Source organism: Trachypithecus francoisi, unplaced genomic scaffold (genome assembly GCF_009764315.1).
Source record: "Trachypithecus francoisi isolate TF-2019V2 unplaced genomic scaffold, Tfra_2.0 Lachesis_group15, whole genome shotgun sequence".
NCBI classification, from domain to species: Eukaryota; Metazoa; Chordata; class Mammalia; order Primates; family Cercopithecidae; genus Trachypithecus; species Trachypithecus francoisi.
In genome coordinates this window covers 89,761,776-89,778,692 of record NW_022681460.1, presented here as the reverse complement: position 1 = coordinate 89,778,692, position 16,917 = coordinate 89,761,776, and the positions used below count along the sequence as shown (strand labels likewise).

The 16,917-nt window shown below is 33.8% G+C and overlaps 1 protein-coding gene across 14 annotated transcripts in view; it reads right to left on the bottom strand.

Moving 5' to 3' along the window:
• The window catches only part of SNAP91 (synaptosome associated protein 91), a 158,907-nt gene that overhangs the window by 57,584 nt on the left and 84,406 nt on the right, over window positions 1-16,917 (bottom strand). For 7 of the 14 annotated variants that reach the window (XM_033235534.1, XM_033235532.1, XM_033235531.1 and 4 more), the window contains 3 exons: window positions 12,632-12,673; window positions 6,088-6,158; window positions 3,975-3,980 (listed from right to left, as the gene is read on the bottom strand). In XM_033235534.1, the coding sequence (XP_033091425.1) occupies window positions 3,975-3,980; window positions 6,088-6,158; window positions 12,632-12,673 (119 nt within the window). The remainder of the gene's footprint in view (window positions 1-3,974; window positions 3,981-6,087; window positions 6,159-12,631; window positions 12,674-16,917) is intronic. The other 7 variants (XM_033235536.1, XM_033235541.1, XM_033235535.1 and 4 more) reach the window with 1 other exon arrangement.

The window sequence follows — 16,917 nt, the reverse complement described above, 5'->3', positions numbered from 1 at the left end:
CCCCTTCCACTGTTTTCCATCTACTTAATTTCCAGTACTAGAAATACTTAAATTCAACATTATTTTCTATATCTCTAGCAACTCAAATTCTTTGAGTCAAACATTATTGCCTATGTCCATAAAAAACAAACTGTCCAAATGGGAATTTAAAACTATTTTCAGAAGGCTTGGAAAAAAACCATGCTTTGTAGAATTATAAAAAACCCCAACACCCAGTGGTTTAGATCACTAAGGTTAACGTACACTGTGAAGATCCCTATGGGCCCTGTGCCTGAAATATGTCTCAGCTTCCATATTCATACCCTTGAAGCCGTTTTTTTTTTTTTTTTCTTATGGCTGTAATAAAAACTCTAGCAAGAATATTCTAGGAAAAATATTCCCATCATCCTGTTATAACTGGTGGAGCTAGGAAATAAATAGCAACGTTGATGCTTTTTTCTAAGAAAATGAGGGAAAATTAGGAAGGGGTGAATTTTAAGTTATATAACTGGTAGCATTGACTATTGCAGATCATTTCTAGCAAAGTGCTTTGGAAATAACTGCCAGAACAGTTCACATTTTACTAACTTCAGTTGGTGAAAAATGAATAACAAAACAAGATGAAGACTAAATACATTTCAATAAGCAGCCTATATTCACCGCCTTAGTGAATGGCAGGGATGACTTTTTACTCATCTACAGAGAAAATATCACACACATAGCAGCAGCAAAAGAAAATTACAGCAGAAATTTAGTAAGTAGAATTTTGTACAATATGAATTTTTGTCTTATTGAATATAGCAAATTTAACAGTATTATATGCCAAGTTAATATATTTTTTTTTTGAGATGGAGTTTCACTCTGTCACCCAGGCTGGAGTGCAGTGGTGCGATCTCAGCTCACTGCAAGCTCCACCTCCCAGGTTCAACCATTCTCCTGCCTCAGCCTCCTGACTAGCTGGGACTACAGGCGCCCGCCACCACACCCAGCTTTTTTTTTTTTTTTTGTATTTTTAGTAGAGATGGGCTTTCATAGTGTTAGCCAGGACGATCTCGATCTCCTGACCTCGTGATCTGCCCACCTCGGCCTCCCAAAGTGCTGGGATTCCAGGGGTGAGCAACTGTGCCCGGCCCAAGTTAATTTCAAGTTAATTTGCAAATTCAACTTCATTTGCAAATACATGCCTGCCATTTTTTGTTTGAATTTAATTTCTACCTAAAATGAATATAAACAACAGGTAGCAAGGGCACAGAGAATTCCGCTATATAAGAAGCACAAGGGTAACAACTTGGTTACATGTAGTTTGGCTAAAGAGTAGTATCTTAAGAGTAATGCAGTCTATGAGGGAAAGGATATACCTTTATCTATACTGTTCATGTCAAAGAGTCTACTGAAATATCTACGGTAAATTACTTAAGAACCTAAAAATCTAGTACAGCATAATGTGGAAAATGTCCTAGTGAGTTTTGGCTAATAATTTCTTCACTCCCACTATTTTTTCCCTTTATGTATGGAAAAAGAAGAGAGTTAAATCTGAATAAAAATTCAAGAAAATAATAGCCTGAATTCTGCAAAGAATACATAGAAGCCTTTGGCATGGTCACTTTCTAAGAATGAATTAATTTAAATTAATTTGTTTCTCTCTCAAGCAATTTTCATAAACCAGTTCTTAGTGATATTGATACAATTACAAATACTTATAAAGAAAAGAGTATAGACCAGGTAGGGCGGCTCACGCCTATAATCCCAGCACTTTGGGAGGTCAAGGTGGGCAGATCACTTGAGGTCAGGAGTTCGACACCAGCCTGACCAATATGGCAAAACTCTGTCTCTACTAAAAATACACACACACACACACACACACACACACACACAAACAAAAATTAGCTGGCTGTGGTGGCACCCGCCTGTAATCCCAGCTACTCAAGAGGCTGAGGTGGAGAATCACTTGACTCTGGTGGGTGGAGGTTGCAGTGAGCTGAGATCACATCCTGTGCTCCCTCCAGTCTAGCAGACAGAGCGAGACTCCATCTCAAAAAACAAAAAAAAAAACAAGGGCTTTAGAAATACATCTCCAAAGTAATACCTAAAATATAATAACTTCTTCTATAACATCTTCTACCCCATAGCAAGAATGAAGATATAATAAAAATGATAGAATTGTTTTACCTGCTATAAAAAAGAATATCGTACTTAAGCATGAAAAATCATAATTGGTACAAGAATCATTTTGCCAAGCTTCCACATAAACAATATTACTAAACGATACAGTTATCCCATGAATTATGCAAACAAACAAAAATCTACTGTCTCTGTTGAGATATCATCCCACTTGCCATATTATATCTTAGTTGCCTGTTTAATTCTCTATCTTCTTCACTAGATACTAAGTTTTTTGAAAGGAGGGAACTCATCCCATTGTTTTATATCCCTAGCACTTTACATATCACCTGACATTTTCTGTATTATTTGAATTTTTAAATTGGAATATATTCATGTATTCATTCTATAATCAATAAATTAACCAGAAGTCTTTAAAAAGTTATTTTCTGTGAAACAAAACTGTCAGGATGTGTGACCTCTGTTTTCATAAATCAGAGTTGGCTTCTGCCATGATTTAATTAAAAGGGTGAGAACCAGAGGTGCTCCAATAGCTTTCAAAAGCACCATTAATCACTGATTAAAATCTGAAGGTTCCCAGGCTCAGAGAGGTTAATAACTTTCCCATGTCTCATCATGCTTCAATGGTGGATTCCAGACTCTAGTCCAAGTCTATCTGCTCCTCAGAGCCTACGCTCATTCCACATTCCAACCCCCAAAACACAGATAAGCTTAGCACATTTGCTTCTCTCTTACACAACATATAAATTGCTCTTCTTATGTGTTTCTCGCTTGATTTTCCACCCTAATGTTAGTCATTGCCCTTTAGGAAAGAAGATGCTACATCATTTATATATAGATAATATTTATTAAAAAGATCAATACTTATATTAATAATTTCACCTAGAAAAATCTAGTAGGTAATGAACCATGTTGGAAAAACAAGGCATTAAGATAATTTTAGAAGAAAATGAATGACCCATATAAGTAATCTACTCTAAATTCTGTAAAATTACTACAAACTCATGGGTTTCACTATGAACACAGCAAATGTCCATATTTCCTTCCAAGATGTCAATAGGAAGCTGTGAAACAGAATATTTTGTTAAGTTTTATTTGAGTCATAACAATAATCCCTATGTAGTTTTGAGTATAAATGCTAGCCAAAAAAAAAAAAAAAAAAAAAAGATGTGAAACATCTATCTACATCCTTCAAATAACTTGAATTACAAAAGACTTATCTTAAATTTCCTGTAACTTCAACACTTAGTAAACCCACATAAATAATAAAGTAAATTTTTCTCTTTTGTCCTGTGGAATTACAGACACAGACAATATATAAAGGTATATCACAGAGTATTGCACACAATTACAAAAATAAATAGCAGTGGACACAAGGCACTAAATATAAAGGGCATACATATTCTTCATAACAGACATTTACAAATGCTTCAATTTATGTATATACTTGGCTTAGAGGTTAGAATAGTTTTATACTGTGACCAGAAGACAAATAAAACAATTTTAAGTAATTAATTTTCTTTATAAATTTCTCTTTTGGCATTTATGCTATAAGCCATGGGGAAATCTTTTGTTTACTAAACAAATAAAAAAACTTTCATTTCTAAAATCTAAGAGGAATATATAAATATATATACATATATACATCTAAGAGAGACTGTTAGTCTAGATCCAAGGAGACCAAAAGAAAGTAAAACCATTTATGCTAGTCAACTTGGGAGACAAAAATAAAGCATAATGAAAAAACACAGATGTGTAAAAGGGACAGAAATCAGTTTTATATGTTCTAAATACCAAATGTGGAATTTTAAGAGGTTTTTTTGCATTTTTAGTAATAACCAAATGCAAAAAAACTCACTCCATACAGTACTCACCCTTCACTTAAGTTCCAAGGTAAGCACAAACATACAAAGAAGAGAATAGTTAACTACTATAGTTCATTCATTTTTAATAATAGGGAATAAGCAAAAGACAAGTTCAAATGTGGTTTTAGCCAATTCAGAAGAGAAATATGACAAGCATAAAATGATTTTAAAGGAAAAAGAAAAATTATTCTAAGAAAAAAGTAATTCAAAATGGAGGATTACTGAATTTTAAATTTCACTTTTCTAGAAATGTAACTAAATGTCCATAAGCTATTTTTTTTTCCAAAAATAGCTTGTGGTGACCACAAGGGGGCAAATTTAGATTTGAAGTCAGGGCTAATGAGACCCATTCTAGACACCCAAGGAGGCTTCTCTGTGACTGCAGCACTGACAGATTTAACAAAAAAACAAGGGAAAGGGGTGGCCCTATGTGGGATATGCGGAACCCTGAGTGAGAATACAGTGCAGAGAAGCTGACTTATAGTGTGCATCCAGCACTGCACAAGAGAGATTTTAACTTTAGGGGATGTGTATATTTCCTTAGCTAAAGCGGTCCTTCTGTCACAGGAGCAGAGAAATTTCTTGGCTTCCTGTCTGCATTTTCTTAAATCCTAGGCAACTCATTTGGCTTCCCAGATACCCTAATAGAGGGTGGACCCAGAAATAACCGGACTAGGGCATCTCTTATTGTGAGCTAACGTACTCTCATGTCAAGTCTGATCATCCCTGGCCACACTGAGATTGGAGGCAGAGCCTGGACTGTGGAAACAACCTTGAAAGAGCCCCTGAGAGCTCCTGCTATCCATCATTCCAAATAGCTCTGCCATAATTGTCTGGTAGACTCTTACGCTGTTGCTTATCGTTGCAAATTTAAAACATGCAATAATTTCTACACTAACTTGAAAAAATATTATAGAAATAACACAGCTAATGAAATAACCAGAAAAAACAAGTAACATCAAGACACAAGCCTAGATTCTGGGAGAATGTCCAGAGGCAAGAAAGTCAGAAAATAGTTGCATTTTGATAGCTCTGTTATAGGTAAAATCTGTGATTAGCCTACAGTCCTGAAATGATCATTACACTGGTTGTCTCTACTAACTCCTGCTGTCAACCTAAATGGAATAAACAGAAAGTTGGTATCATCAACAAAGACAGATTCCAAGCTCTCTCTGTAGAGGACCTACATTAGGTGTTTAAATGGACATAATGAAGTGTAAAATAGTCCCTAACCTTTAGATTCAGAAAATCTACTTAAATCATACATCTAAAAAAAGAAATAGCCACAATACCGAGCAGTTCAGGATAAAGAAAGGCTTCATGAGAAGGTAGGACTGGAGATGGCCCTCCCAGGATGCATAAGATTTACAAAGCAGGACAAGGGGTGGGGGTGAGCATCCTAAGACTCACAGAATTACAGTCTGAATAGGCACAAAGATTGGAAAGCACCAGGCCTTGTGAATAGACAAGTTTCAGACCTGCTGGAGAGATTGGGGGGGTGCGGGGGGGAGGAACCTGGACATTTTGTGCATGCAGTGATGAAAAATAGTCAAAAATATAGGTACCCAAACACAAAGGTATGAAAATCTAGTAAAATTTTACTTATCACTACTTGATTGCTATTCTCTATATAAAAGGATCTATGAATAAAATGTCAGTAGCATGCCATGTCTAATGGTTCAAATAGGGAGAGACTGGAGTCCAAAAACTATACTTGAGGGTTTTTCTTTTTTCACAGTGGTGTTGATAACAATAATAGAGTAATCAAGGCTGCTTGTGAAATTGTGCTTGTTTTCACTCATGTCCAATGATAACAGCTTTGATTTTTAAACATGAGTAACTATTTTTCCATATACTGTGAATTCCTTCCAAGGGCAAATGTTCAAATCATTAGGTTCAGTTAATGTAGGTACAATCTACTAATTTGCTGCATTAGCCTGCAGAGAGATTGTCTATACTCACTGTCATAATAGGAAGGGTAGGGGTTCTGAGGAAGCCCAGAAAATTACAACAAAGTAAGCCCTAAAACTGAGCAATGTAAGTTGTACCATGATAAATCTCATTCTTAGAAGAACGACTCTAGTATTTTTCATCTTATTTAGAATATACAGCTAATGCGTACTTGTTTCCAGGTTTCTTTCCTTCTAATGTATTTAGATGCTGTTCAAGCGTCTCCATAAGACTGCTGGGAGCCTACAATAAGAAAGTAAAAATAAATGTCTGCATTGTTTACTTTCAACGTAAACACACTGTAACGTCACTGTAACTTTGTATGGTGGAAGTCTGTGGATGGACCCCGATATACATGTGAGATAATTTAATTCCAGGTTCTTTCAGTATTTAGATATTTAAATTCCATGGACTTTCAGGCAGGCCCATCTTAAATAGACTTAACTCCACTGCATGACAAATAGCATTACAGTGTGGTTTCAGTGTAGAGATTACATTGGATAGACTTTTACTAGTATATTACTTACATGCAGTAAACTCAAATCAAGTTTACCACCTCCTTCTCATAAGACCATGGTAAAAATGAATAAGTGTTTGTATTCAAGTAAAAAATATAAGTGCCCAAATACAAATTTACAGAAATTTGAAAATACAGTAAAATTTCACTTATCTACATTTGTCTGAAATATTAGGAAAATCCATTTTAATATATTTTTAAAAGGTGGTGAGTGAGAGTTGTGGGGAAAAGAATATAATTCTAATAATCAATAACAATTAAGATTTTATTATTGACCTATTTATATATAATATAAAAATATATTTATATGTATAATAAAGTAACTTTTAGCAAATATAATATTAGAGCACTATGTATTGATACATTTAATAAATTTCAACTCTTATTAAGAATTACTTGAATGTTTCCATTTATAAATAAAATTTTAGGCAATATAAAGTGATGACATTTTACTGTACACTTAAAGAGAAATAATAGGTTCATGCAAATGTTTCATCCAATCTATTCCTTAAGCATTAGAGATTTAATTTCATCTTTCTCAAATAGTTGTAACACAAATTAGACCTTAACAGCAGCATAGGCATTCAAAGAATAGCATTTCTTAAATGAAATATATAACTACCCTTATAGATATATTTAATTCTGACAATTCTTCTTTAAATTAATGTGAAATTAATTTTGAAGGACATTGAAGTAACTATGCTGACAAAGGAACTCACAGAATTCACAGACATTCATATAACTGTATCTTTTACACCGTACATTTAATGACAGATTAAAATTCTTATTAAAAATCTTTAATTTTGAAAATTCAGGACATTTATTTAATATTCATTTTTCATTTCACTAATAGACTCCTAAACTGTCTTAACATTCATGTGATTATTATATTTGTAATTATGTGATTATAAATGTAAATTACCGAGTGAACTAAAACATGTAAATTTAGATACATAAAAATTACTAAGTGAACCAAAATATTAACTTGATCAAAATGATGAACGTAAGATAGAAAGGAATAGCCCTGTCAGCATTATTTTAAAAGCTTTTAACTATAGAGTTAAAAAAATTAGATTATCAGGAGATATAATAGGTTTAGAAAATTACAAAAATTAGGATTTTAAAATACAACTCAGATGAAAATGGACTTAATAAATTCTAGTAAACCACAACTAAGACTGTATTTCTAAGTTTAAAAAATGAATTTTAAAAGAGATATAGAATATTTTCTTCTAGATACCAGATTATAAACTATAAAGAAATGCTCATTGAATAAAGAATGTATACACAGTAACCTTAAGAAGAAAAAATATAAATGGCTTCAAAAATTTTAGATGAATTTACATCTGATAACTTCAAAATTGTCATATTAATTGCCAGTGATGATAATGATGATGATGATGATGGAATTTAGGAAGTCTGGGCATATAAACTTTTCATATTTCTATTTTTTCAATGGTATTGCAGTAAGGAAAAAAAAAATAAGCCATAGAACTTCTTTCCAGTTACAAGACTTAAGATACTCTGAATGTTAAATGTAATGTAAAGAAAGTGTGATATTTTTTGGCTAAGCCTAAGGTTAAAACATGTTCTAAGAAAAATGCAATTTATAGTCACAAAATAGCAACAAATATAGGATAACCAAAAATAGGTAATATTTTCTCCTATTAAATTTCTTAGTTACCTAAAACAAAACAAAACAAAACAAAACAAAACAAAGAACCCAGGAAGAGAGTTCACCATTTTATTCATTTTGTAAAGTCTCTTACTAAGTGAGAAAATTGAAAAAATAAGTAGAAGTCACAAAAAATCACAATAGCTGAAAGAGAAATTTGATCAAGGAATACAAGACTATCAAACTGACTTCTGTCTTAAAGGGAAATTAAGTTTGGAGTATTCCATCCCAGAAGTTTGAAAGTGCTTCATAATTTCTATTTCTTATAACGACATGTAAAATCAAAAAGAAATAAATTCCTCAAATGTCTTTGGAGGAAAAAAGTACTTTGAAAGTAATATCCAGGAGTGCAGGAATGTCTACCTTTTCTCTACTGCATCTATGGCAGCGAGGACATCCTGGCATGCAGTAGACAATAAATGAAAACCACCTCTTAAATTTCCAAGGAGCAAAAACTTTGAGAATGCCTCTGCTGTTGTGAAAGGAATGTAATATAACAAAATATAATGAGCAGGCTCTTTAGTTGCTTGTTTTTTAAAATGCCAAAGTCAATAGACCAAGCAGATGGGAACACCAATCCAAAGAACAAGAGTCAGCCTGTGAAAGCTAATAGATAACAGCAACATATCATGGTTACCGATTCATCAGTTGTATGGTCTTTAAAGGGAGACCTTTCTTTACCAGTAGTTTTCATATCAACCAGAATTCCTGACATCAAAACCTAAGATTTTTTTTCATAAATGAAGACATTTTACATTTGGAATGTACACATGCCACAAATAGGAAATAATATTAGAAAATTCTTTTCTTGGAACAAATTCATAGCTAATTGTGAGCCCAGGCTCCAAAAGAAAGCATCCATCTACAATGTAGATGCTATAGCTTATAAAGCATCATTAAAACCAAATTTTATAAAAGCAATCACAAGATCATTCAAAAAAAAATTTTTTTTTTGAGGCGGAGTCTCGCTCTGTCGCCTGGACTGGAGTGCAGTGGCCGGATCTCAGCTCACTGCAAACTCCGCCTCCCGGGTTTACGCCATTCTCCTGCCTCAGCCTCCCGAGGAGCTGGGACTACAGGCGCCCGCCACCTCGACGGCTAGTTTTTATATATATATTTTTTAGTAGAGACGGGGTTTCACGGTGTTAGCCAGGATGGTCTCGATCTCCTGACCTCGTGATCCGCCCACCTCGGCCTCCCAAAGTGCTGGGATTACAGGCTTGAGCCACTGCGCCCGGCCTCAAATTTTTATCATTATATCTAAGAAACCATTTGAAAGTGCTGAGGAGAAATATTTCAGTTCTGATATATTCAGTTCTTACCCAAAACAGTTATTTTTGAATGTCCTTAAAAATTTCATTGATATTCGTGAAAAATTTAAATGTAATAATTATGATATTATGTGTATAAGTTAAAAAGGGTTACAGCAGTTCTTACCCAAAACAGTTATTTTTGAATGTCCTTAAAAATTTCATTGATATTCGTGAAAAATTTAAATGTAATAATTATGATATTATGTGTATAAGTTAAAAAGGGTTACAGATGATTGTATTCATGTTTAATGTGCAGTCTCTAACCTAAAAGATGTCCATTAAATTCATAAAGATATCCATGAAATTCCTCCATTCCATTTTGCTGCAAGAGGAATTCTAATCCTTTTTTTAAGTTATGAGCATTCTATTCCTACTCCCAGTAGGAAGCCCTTCTGATCTCCATCTCTTCTTTAGCACTCTCTTCTGGCAGGTATTTTTGTTCATTACATGGATAGAATGAATGGCCATGGTGGCCGCAGACAAGCCTGGTAGAAAGCAAAATCTAATCTTAGAAGGGTAGAACCGAATCCATATAACCTGGTACTTTGGGCCCATCTGCAGACTAATCCTGGTTTTAAGGAAGAAACAACTTTCTAAAGGACTAACCCCAAAACAATTCACATGCTGGCTCAGACCTGATCACAACCGTCAGAGGTCTAACTCCTCAGTTCAATTAGAGACTTCCATTAGACCTGCTGACGGGCTCTATGCAGGAATGAAGAAGGGGGTTAGCTCTATGTCACTCACAACCCCAAAAGAAACCACAGTATTAAGGAATTTCAGAAGCATATCATATTCTTGTATTGAACTAGAGGAATTTTTCTATGAACAGGTAATTTAAAAATAAATATTTTTCCCCATTTAAAACATCTTTTAGGTTCAGGGATACTTGTGCAGGTTTGTCATATAGGTAAACTGCATGTCACAGGGGTTTGGTGTACAGATTATTTCATCACCCAGGTAATAAGCATAGTACCTGATAGACAGTTTTTCAATCCTTACCCTCCTACCACCTTCTACCCTCCAGTAGACCTTGGTGTCTGTTGTTCACTTCTTTGTGACATATATACTCAGTGTCTAGCTCCCACTTACAAGTGAGAACATGCAGTATTTGGTTTTCTGTTTCTGCATTAGTTTATTTGGGATATTGGCCTCAAGCTCCATCCATGTCGCTGCAAAGTACATGATCTTTTCTTTTTAATAGTTGTGTAGTATTCCATGGTGTATATATATGTTATCACATAAAAATAAATGTTAATATTGAAATGTATGTGGTGCTTAAGGTCATAACAAAAGCAGATAATAGAGTGCTAACAGATTCTGATGAATTTCTACCATAGAATAGCTTTCTAACAGACCCAGGGCAAGATTTTATTTTCTTTGAGGGAGGAGTCTCTGTTCCCTAAATTATGAAAACACACATGTTAAATCATTCAGTACAATATAATGTTTCTGGGCTTCTTGAAGGGGAGATTGTAAAAATTATAATGACCATAATGGTATCATTAAAAATTTAATCCAAGTATATGATTTCAATGATGTACTTTCAATGATATGCTCTCATTGTTTAATGTTACAAGTGAAAAGGGATTTAGGTAGTCATTTGAATATTTCCTTGTTTCCCTTCAGACTCCGCCCAAACTAAGTACGACAGATGAGGACCTATATTCTTAACTGAGAGCCTAGTTTCTCTTTTATTCTACAGTAAGGGTGACCATAGAGTTGAAATAAAGATGATTTGCCACTTCTAGAAGCTATTCATTAGCTTACAAATGTAAGAGCTAAATATTTTAATGTCTTAAAAGTTAACATGTATTACTTATGTGGATTATTTTTTAAAATGTATTATAAATTTTACTAAAAATGATGAGTTTAAATGAAAACACACTTATTTTCTTTGCTTTTTAGTGTTACAAAGATAAATCTATGTCTAATAAAGAGATTTTTAGTGATACTTAATGCACACTTAATATTTTGGCCATTTCCAAAATGATACCAATCTTACTCACGTATGTGCCTCATCAAAAAACACTATTTTCTCATAGTAGCAGAACTATTTTATACCAATATTCTGTCTATGAGAAAGAACTATCTCTCAACTTTTAACTAAAAATTACAATACCATCATGTTCTGAATTGCTCTGTGAATTTTATTCATAAAGAATTCTTGATATTTAATTGGTATTTTAATAATACAAATACAGAAGATCATTTCTTTGAGTTTCCCTAATTTTTAATAAAAATTTAAGGATTAATATTATTTTAAAGGTGGAAACATTTCAAGGCATAATAAGGATAGCAAATTACTAAATGCACTTTGATATTATTAAAAGTGGGTATCTTTCACTATGACAATTTTTTTCTATTATAATGACTATATTTACAAGGACAGAAAGTTCATATATTTATTACTGGTATATAAGATAGCAGCTCTATGTTTTCTCCTATCATCTCTACAATACCATCATTTCTAGTTTAATAACATGTTTGGGATATAAATGTACTATAACAGAGTGCTTAAGTAAAAACAGTTCTGGCCAATAATGAGAAAGGTTATGCAATAAAGCTGGACCCATGAATGACCTTGAATCTATATATTAGGATCCATACACAGTACCCTCTTCACAGATAAAATGATTGACACAGAAGCCCCTCTATTGTTGGCATTTACTAGATGGGCTCCAGAAAAATTGCTCATCTACCACTACTATTTTATTAGCTTATTTTATGCATGGACATGCCTCCATTTCATAGGGGAGACAAGTAGTTAATCTGTGACATCAGTGTTTTCCCTATTCATGGGTCTCCTTCATATCTAGGACATGTTAGAAACTAGGAAGACAAGCAGGAGGAAAAGTTCTAATCTGATTATCAGGCCTAGAAATAGTGACTTTTCATAACTAAAGCACTTCTATTAACATTATTCAAGGTTTCCTTTTAATCAAGTTTAAAATGAAAAGATGAGTTCATTTACTAAATTCAGTTGCATTTAAAGAAGAAGCTATATCATAAGAACAAGAAAATCTTCCTATTACCTCCAGAAATATATTCAATGGCTAGAAAAAAATAAATAAGGTAGAATAATTTCCAATAAAGTTGCCTGGCCTGAATTCAAAATGCATGAAATGCTTACAAGACTATGCCTATTTGTGGCAATACATGTTGTAAAAATCTCATGCATAGTGAATCTTCCACTGGGAGAGTTGCTTACCTGTGTGAGGTCAGGAATGTCACCTTTATCAATACCAACTTGCTGTGGATTAAAAAAATTAGAAATTAGTAGAACTTTTAAAACTAATTTTTTTCATTTAATGGAAGATCACCTATACAATTAGTTAAAACAGCTCAATATTGTTGTAAATGAATTATTTTATATATCACTCTCACTTGGAACATATGCTTTTTATTCAGTTTTTCACTCAATATAATAGAGCAATAATTTCACGAATATAGCTAGATATAACAAATGTATAGAATTCTACTAGAATCTAAAAAGAAATGACAATAAATTAAAGCATAAAATGTAATGGTATCCTCCTTAGTTAACAGAAGCTCAAAACGTACAATGCTGCTTAGACTAAATTTAGTAGTTAATTATGCCCAGCTTCTGGATAGGGAATGTTCATTTAGTTCTAAAACTCATTCAGGGTATAATTTCCACTCTTTCTCCCACAGATCTAACTTTTTTAGTTTCTTATGTATCCTTTCAGAGTTTCTTTATGTATATTCAAGGAAATATGAAATTATACAAATATATACTTATTTTTCCATTACTATACAAATAATAGCATATTATATATAATGAACTTATATTTGTCACTTAAAATATATCTTAGACATATATCCATATCAACACACAGAATGTCCTCATTTAATAAACAGCTGCATAGAACTTCCTTGTCCTATATTTAACTAGTAACTTATTAATGGACACTAAATTTGCTTTTGATCTCCTGCCATTGCAACAGTGCTGCACACACCATTCTGCATGTGTGTGTACATATCTGTGTGATATACTTGTAGAAGTGGAATTACCAGGTAAAAGTATATGCATATTTTTAATTTTGTTAGCATGGGGGTAGGGGCAGAGAAAGAGAGAAGGCAGGAAAAGCAAATATGAAAAAATATTAATAAAGACAAATCAATGAAGAGGCCACATTTGTTCATTATACATCAATTCTTTTATAGGTCTGAAAATTATTCAAAGTGAAAAGTTGGGGAAAAACACAAATCACAAGTTCATCGTATCATTTTCATATAAATAATGAAATTGAGGTTCAAAGAAATAAAGTGGGTTAATCCAAAGTATCTCTCCTTGAGAAATGAAGAGCTTTGATTATACTGATGGAAATGTAGGAGTAAATACATGAAGAAAATGTGCTGCTACAAAAACAATAAAGCAAACTGGAGATCAGAAAATCCATTTGTGTGTCAAATGCTGAACTACCTTCTTTCCTTTTTCTTCTCTGTGTCTACAGCAGGGTTTCTCAGTCTTGCACTATTGGCAATTGGGGAAGATAATTCTTGTTGGGTGGTATCCTGTGCATCATAGGATGTTTAGCAGCATCCCTGACCTCTACCCACAGAATGCTAGTAGCCACCCTCTCCAGTGTAATAACAAAGAACATCTCTAAATGTTATCCTTTGAGGAAGGGAGGGAAGCAAAGTCACTTGCTGTTGAGACAACTGACATAGAGCACTTGCCCTAATCTCTCTGGATCAAATAATGTTTGAATCCAGAATTCCAGACTTCACTTTGTTTTGCAACTACCAAATACTATTTTTTAATTTCTTTTAAAAATTTTTCCATTTTTATTTTAGATTCAGGGGTACAAGTGCAGATTTGTTACAAGGATACATTGTATGATGCAGAGGTTTGGGCTTCTATTAATGCTGTTACCCAGATAGTGAACACAGTGCCTAACAGGAAGGTTTTCAGCCCTTGACTTCTTCCCTTTGTATCTCTTTTTGGAGTCCCCAGTGTCTACTGTTTTCATCTGTATGTGTGTACCCAAGGTTTAGCTCTCACTAATAAGTAAGAACATGTGGTATTTAGTTTTACATTTCTGCATTAGTTCACTTAGGATAATGGCCCCCAGCTACATTCACGTTGCTGCAAAGGGCATGATTTCATTCTTTTTTATGGCTGCATAGTATTCCATGGTGCATATGTACCACATTTTCTTTAACCAGTCCACCACTGATGGGCACCTAGGTTGATTCCATGCCTTTGCTATTGTGAATAGTGCTGCAATGAACATATGAGTGCATGTGTCTTTTTGTTAGAACAATTTATTTTCCTTTGGGTATGTACTCAGTAATGGGATTACTCAAACAGTAGTTCTATTGTTAATTCTTTGAGAAATCTCCAAACCACTTTCTGGAGTGGCTGAACTACATTTCCACCAACAGTGTGTATGAGTTCCCTTTTCTCTGTAGCCTTGTCAACATGTTGTTTTTTGGCTTTTTAATAATATTCATTCTGACTAGGTGTAAGGTAGTATCTCACTGTGGTTCTGATTTGCATTTCTCTGATGATTAGTGATGTTGAGCATTTTTTCACACATTTGTTGGCCACGTATATGCCTTCTTTTGAGAAGTGGCTGTTCATGTCCTTTGCCCACTTTTTAATGGAGTTGTTTTTCTTGGTGATTTATTTAAATTCCTTATAGATTCTGGACATTAGTCATTGGTCAGAAACAAAGGTGATGAATATTTTCTCTCATTCTGTAGGTTGTCTGTTTACTCTGTTAATAGTTTCTTTTGCTGTGCAGCTCTTTAGTTTAAACAGGTCTCAGTTGCCAATTTTTATTTTTGTTGCAATTGATTTTGAGGACTTGGTCATAAATTCTTTGCCAATGCCAATGTCCAGAAGGGTATTTTCTAAGTTTCCTTCTAGCACTTTTATAGTTTGAGGTCTTTCATCCATCTTTAGTTAATTTTTGTATGTGGTGACAGGTAGGGGATCCAGTGTCATTCTTTTGCATATGGCTAGCCAGTTTTCCCAGCACCATTTTTGAATAAAGAGTCCTTTCCCCTTGTTATGCTTATTTTTGTCAACTTATCAAGGATCAGTTGGTTGTAGGTACACTGCTTTATTTCCAGGTTCTCTATTCTGTTCCACTGTTCTATGTGTGTTTTTGTACCAGTATCATGCTGTTTTGTTTACTGTACCCTTGCAGTATAGTTTGAAGTCGGGTAATGTGATGCCTCTGGCTTTGTTCTTTTTGCTTAAGATTGCTTTGGTGATTCCACCTCTTTTTTGGCTTCATATAAATTTAGAATAATTTCTTCTAGTTCTGTGGAAAATGATGTTGATAATTTGATAGACATAGCATTAAATCTACAGATTGCTTTGGGCAGTAGAGCCAATTTAACAATATTTATTCTTCCAATCTGTGAGTGTGAAATGTTTTTCCATTTGTTTGTGTTATCTGTGACTTCCAGTAGTGTTTTGTAGTCCTCCTTGTAGAGATCTTTTATCTCCTTGGTTAGAGGTACTCCTAGGTTTTAAATTTTTTGTTTGGCTATTGTAAATGAGATTGCATTCTTGATTTGGTTCTCAGATTGGAAGTTACTGGTGCATAGATTTTGATGTTTATAGGTAGATTTTGTATCCTGAAACTTTACTGAAGTTGTTTATCAGGTCTAGGAGCTTTTTGATGGAATCTTGAGGATTTTCTGGTATAGAACCATATCCTTAGCAAAGAGAGATAGTTTGACTTCCTCTTTTCCTATTTGGATTCCTTTTATTTCTCTCTCTATCCTGACTGCTCTGTAGGACATGCAGTATTATGCTGAATAGTAGTGGGGAGAGTGGGCATCCTTGTCTTGTTCTAGTTCTTAAAGGGAATGCTTCTAGCTTTTGCTTATTCAGTGTGATGTTGGCTGTGGGTTTGTCATAGATGGTTCTTATATTTTGAAGTATGCTCCTTCAATGTCTAATTTGTTAAGGGTTTGTATCACGAAGGGAGGTTGGATTTTACAGAAAGCTTTTGCTGCATCTATTGAGATAATTATACGGTTTTTGTTTTTAATTCTGTTTACGTGGTGAATTACATTTATTGTTTTGCACATGTTGAACCAACCTTGCATCCCAGGAATAAAGCCCACTTGATTGTGGTTAATTAACCTTTTGATGTGCTGCTGGATTTGATTTGCTATTATTTTGTTGAGGATTTCTGCATCTATTATCTGTCAGGGATATTGGCTTGTAGTTTTCTTTTTTTCTTGTGCCTTTGCCAGATTTTAGTATCAGGATGACACTGGTTTCATAGAATGAATTAGGGAGGAATCCCTCCTTCTCAATTTATTGAAATAGTTTCAGTAGAATTGCTACCAGTTCTTCTTTTTACATCTGATAGAATTTAGCTGTGAATTCATTTGGTCCAAGGCTTTTATTGCTTAGTAGGTTTTCTCACTACTGAAGTCAGCTGCAGAACTTGTTATTGGTTTTTCAGACCAATAATGGAGTTTCAATTTCTTCCTGGTCCAATA